Consider the following 5,291-nt stretch of genomic DNA (forward strand, 5'->3'; position numbering starts at 1 on the left):
AAAAAATCAATATTTAGAAATAAGTACTGTAATTTTTCTAGAAGTTCTTACTAAATATTCCTTGTATTATTATTAAAGCAATGTGACATCAGTGTGACTTTGAAACAATTAATAATTAAAATTACGAAAGCTGTTGGTATTACGATGTATAAATAGGAAGGAAATACGTAAAAGCGATATTTCTTAAATATTCTCTACAGTTTACTAAAAACTTCCACCTGCCATTGGTGAGGAACGTAATCTAATGATGGTAAATTGCTGTTTCATTCAATCTTTGGTTATCTTGCCGCTTTCATTAACCTTTAAACTCTTCTGGTGGTGCTAATTAAATCCATCATAGAATGCATATCTGATCAAATTTACAATAATTTACATTACGCGGCTTTTTGCATAAATTTTATCTTAGAAATTAGACTTAGAAATTTAACAAATCTATCCGCTGCATTAATATTAAACGTTCCGGTTTAATGTTTGTGCATGCATATGCTTAAGATTACGTTTTCAATGCTTCAATTCCGGTAAATAATACGAAAAATAAAAAAAATAATGTAGCCGAGGAAAAACATATATAAGGTGCATGCACTTTTTGCAAGTTAAAAAAAAGAAACTGTAGTGAGTGAATGCACGCAGAAATGCATGCACTAAATATGAGTAATAGAAAAAATAACAATAGTTGCTTGTTAAAATACATATAGTAAATTAATTTTATCAAATATATATAGACCGTATTGACGATTGGTAAATCATGAAGTATATTAAGAAAAACAAAACAATTTGATTCATTGATCACATAAGAAATTTGCTACTTCTGCGACAATTGTATAAGAAATTTGCTACTTCTGTGACAATTGTATGATCACATCAGAAATTTACTACTTCTGTGACAATTGTATGACCATATAAGAAATTTGCTACTTCTGTGACAATTGCATGATCACATAAGAAATTTACTACTTCTGTGACAATTGCATGATCATATAAGAAATTTGCTACTTCTGTGACAATTGCATGATCACATAAGAAATTTACTACTTCTGTGACAACTGCATCCTTCCAGTTTCTTCGTTGCAATTTTCCCATGTTTCGAAATTGTCTTATAAATATGCAAACAGAATTGATTGGTAAAATATGTAAGTATTTAAGTTTGTGCAGAAGTTCAGAAAAGAATTTTTATGGATGCATTAATTAATTAAATTACAATTAATGTAATTTTCCATTCTCCCAAAGCTCTCAAACACTTCTTAATTATTTTAGCGCTAATAATAAGGATTTGCATTGATTTTAGACAGTCATGCTAACAGTGCCACAAAATTGAATGTTAAAGGAAGCAAACAGATGGAATATTTATCATTGCTTATCGGTGATATCAGTGATGTTAGTGATTTATCATTGCTTATCTTCAAATCACTTTTCCACATTTATCAATGAAACTGTTTATTATCTTTTTATCAAAAAGTAATTTTTTTTAATTTTCTTGTTTAAGTCTTTGCAATTTTTCTTTAGGTTTTGAAATAATAATTTATCAAATTTAGGAAAAGCTAGAAGGGTTTTTTTACAATTTGAAAAGTTTTTAGGCATGTAAATTTAATTGAAATTCCTTGTTTTTTTTTTGACTTGTAAAATCACTGAAATAAAAATTTGATATTTTAAATCGAAGATCTGATAAGTGTTATCAGATAATTATAGGCTTAATTATAATTATTTATTAAGATGGATGTTTGTTCATTAACTGAAATGTGTAATATTTAATAATATTAATCGATTCCAAGATTGTTTTGTACGATCATTTTCAGTTTGCCAATGCTGTTGTGTACGATTAATGATGATCCTGAAAATGGAAATGAATTAATTGTGTATTTTAATAAGATTAGAACTATATTATAGACAATCAGGTAGATCAATAGCCTTTAGGTGCATTCAAAAAGTAAAACTTATTAATTAGTTATATTTGTTGCATTTTATGATGCTATTTCATAACAAGATTAATTGAAATTACGTAATTATTTAATCTAAAATGCTTTATTGTAATTACAAAACTGAATAGGTTAGTTTGAGTTTTATTTAAAAAAATATACGTCGGATGTTTTAAAATATATTTCATGAAACAAGCTTACAATAACTTCGCTATAAAAGAATATTTCATTTTGTTTCATCAATTAATTAATGTAAGAGAATGTCTTATTTTGTTCCACCAATTAATTAGTGTAAGAGAATATCTCACTTTGTTTCACCAATCAATTAATGTAAAAGAATATCTCATTTTGCTTCATCAATTAATTAATGTAAAGGAATATCCCATATTGTTCCACCAATTAATTAGTGTAAGAGAATATCTCACTTTGTTTCACCAATCAATTAATGTAAAAGAATATCTCATTTTGCTTCATTAATTAATTAATGTAAGAGAGCATCCCATTTTTCTTTACTAATTTCTTAAATTCCGAATAGTTTTTATTTCCTCTAAATCATACCCTAATAGATGAGTTTTTTTTCGACTTCCTTTAAGGAAACTGAAAAAAAAAAAAGACTGTCAAAGTTGCATTACTTTCATCATTGCAATAACAAGTATAAATTAAAAATTAAAATCAAAATTAAAATTGAAATTAAAATGTAATTGCAAAAAAAAAAAAATCTATTACCTTTGTATATTTGGATAAACGATGATACATAAAAAAGGTAACAATAAATAATGCAGTAGAAATAGCACCCAAACTTGAAGCTATAACAAATAATCCTTTCCTGGTAATTACACAACTATTTATTGTAAGCACTGAAACAAATATCAATTGCTTATTGTATTAGCTATTGCTAACATAGGACATTTGATAATTATCACCAATTATTATCACAATTCATTTTGGAGTTATCACAGAAATTTATTTTATCTTGCATTAAAAAAAAGAAAAGAAAAGAAAGAAAAAACCTCATTAACAACAACATCAACGATTGTCATTAATAGTTATCATTAGCAACTTTCAACAATAGTCATCATTAGCAAGTATTCATGGCATCATAGTAATTATCATTATTAATTATATTCTCATTATGATTATTTCCAGTGCTCATTTGACAAATTTGTGACAATCTATTTCTCCCAGTAAATTAAATTAAGTGATTTAACAATATTGATATGATTGACTAGTTTATATGATTATCGAGAAGCAAACTTCTGTTGTAATATCAATGATTTTTATTGTGAAGAAATTAGCCTTAATTTAATTAAATTGAGCCAAAGCATTACCTTTTTCCTTGTTTAATTGGCTAATATTTGGTGGCTCTTCATCCAAATCATAGATAATCAATTGGCCAGCAATCATTGATGTTGGACCTTGATCATTATTGATTGATGATGATATTGTATCAATATTTTGGATCATCAAATGATTTTTATTTTCAAGACCAATACTGGAACTTTCCACTAATGGTTTATCAGCTAACCGAGCTGAATCCCAAGATACCTATGAATATTCAAAAAAAAAAATTTTTTTCTTGGAAATTGTTTTCTATTTTTCTTTTTTTTAATTCAAAACTTTTAAAAACGACAAAATTTTACTGTCTTAAAATTTTATTGAAAAAAAAAAGTGCAAACAAACTGTTTTGTCAATTGAAAATTCGTTCATTTACTATTTTTACTTGGTAACAAAAAATGAATAAATAAATGAAATAAAAAATGAGACAATACCTTAATTGTTTTAATTTTATCACCTCGTCTATATTTTCCTTGCATAATTGTTGATTTCATTGTTGTCGTCTCAATCATTTTATTTTCTTTCATCTATCAATTGAAATTAACGTAATATGACGTGAACCTACCGAAATGTTTAACTTAAACTTTTTTTAAAATATCACATAATAGTGTAATACTTCTTTTTTTTTTTCATTCCATAACAGATGAATTGAAAATTTTGAATACACTTTTTTTTTTTCTTTTAAATTACACTTAAAAATTTGCGCCTTTTCTTGTTCGCTTTCAATTTATACAAATTTTATTTTAATTTGAAAATTTATTCAAAAATCAGGAAAAAAAAAACTGAAAATTTGCATCTTTCTTTGTTCTTTTAATTTGATTAGAAAATTTCAAAATTTGTTTAGTTCATCTGTTTTTTTTTTTGACATCCATTTATTAAAATTAAATTTTTTGCAACAAATATCACGTTATTAATTAACCTGATCCATTAAATAATCAAAACTTCGCATAAGCGTTCGACGATTTTCAACCGAATCATGAAACATTTTTTGCAACGAATCAGCATTAACTTCATCCGGTAAATTAGCCAATAAATCATTCAAATTTGATCCAATTGTTATATCCTCATATTCTGCTTCTTTATATCCTTCTTAAATAGATAGTAATAGTTAATAAAAAATTGTTTGAAATTCTTTTTCACGATTAAATTAAAATTTATTCTCATTAAATTTTAATTTAAATCAATTTTTATCCAATTAAATGTTAGCATAATTCGATTAATTCGATAATACATTTGAATTGTTGCATTGCTAAAATTTGCTATAAAGAAATTTTCATTTGTAAATTTTTAAATATTGTTGGTAAAAATTGAAAAGTATTTTTGTTTTTAATTTCTAAAATATTTTTAAAAAATATTTTTACTTTCAATTTCCTTTTTTCAATTTTTTTTTTCATTTGATTTATAAATATTACTTTTGTCAGTCAGTTTTTGAATTTCTTTATTTTCAACGTTATATTCATCAGTTGTTTCGAAAATTGTTGTTACCAATTCCTAAAATAAAACTAATATTTAATGAAAGTTTTTTTTAAATATTAAAAAAATTCATAAAAATGAAAAAAAATGAAATAAATTAAAAACAAATTAAAAATTAAAAATGAAATAAATTTTACAGTAATGAATATTTTTTCTGATTTTATTCATTTATTGATTTTTTTTTTGTTAAAAAAAAAAGCGAAAAAAAAAATAACAGCTTTAGTTGTTACTGCTGTTGATGTCTTTTGTTTTGCTACAATTCTTGGATGTTCATAGCCTGGACCATTTTGCGCCAAAGTGGCAAATTCTAATTCATCATAAATTCCATAGCTTTCCTCATTTTCAATCCCATTGCTTGGACCAAATACAGATAAAGGTCTTTAAAAAAAAAAAAATTCCAAAAAAAGAATTTATTGAATTTAACAAAATGTAAAAATTTTAATTATCTTTTAGTTTGAATTAAAAAAGTTTTTGCTATATTAATTGTTTTGCNTAAAAATAATTCTAATTAATTAAAATTTCATTACACACACACACACAGACAACCCACACACACACACACACACACAC

General features: G+C 24.7%; 2 protein-coding genes across 2 annotated transcripts in view; both read right to left on the minus strand.

The window, feature by feature from the left end:
- Positions 1–3,215: 3,215 nt before the first annotated feature.
- LOAG_12340 (hypothetical protein) lies at positions 3,216–3,775 on the minus strand (the record flags this gene model as incomplete). The annotated part of the gene is made up of 2 exons (XM_003147853.2): positions 3,216–3,458; positions 3,683–3,775. The coding sequence occupies 2 exons, from the start codon at positions 3,773–3,775 to the stop codon at positions 3,216–3,218; spliced, it is 336 nt and encodes a 111-aa protein (XP_003147901.2).
- A 383-nt stretch (positions 3,776–4,158) lies between these two features.
- Positions 4,159–5,291, minus strand: part of LOAG_12341 (hypothetical protein) — a gene marked incomplete at both ends in the record, with an annotated part of 1,761 nt that continues 628 nt past the window's right edge. The window contains 3 exons of the mRNA XM_020448525.1: positions 4,159–4,337; positions 4,661–4,739; positions 4,937–5,099. Coding sequence (XP_020301339.1) covers positions 4,159–4,337; positions 4,661–4,739; positions 4,937–5,099 — 421 coding nt within the window. The remainder of the gene's footprint in view (positions 4,338–4,660; positions 4,740–4,936; positions 5,100–5,291) is intronic.

The sequence above is a fragment of the Loa loa genome (genome assembly GCF_000183805.2).
Source record: "Loa loa unplaced genomic scaffold supercont3.186, whole genome shotgun sequence".
Classification (NCBI taxonomy): Eukaryota; Metazoa; Nematoda; class Chromadorea; order Rhabditida; family Onchocercidae; genus Loa; species Loa loa.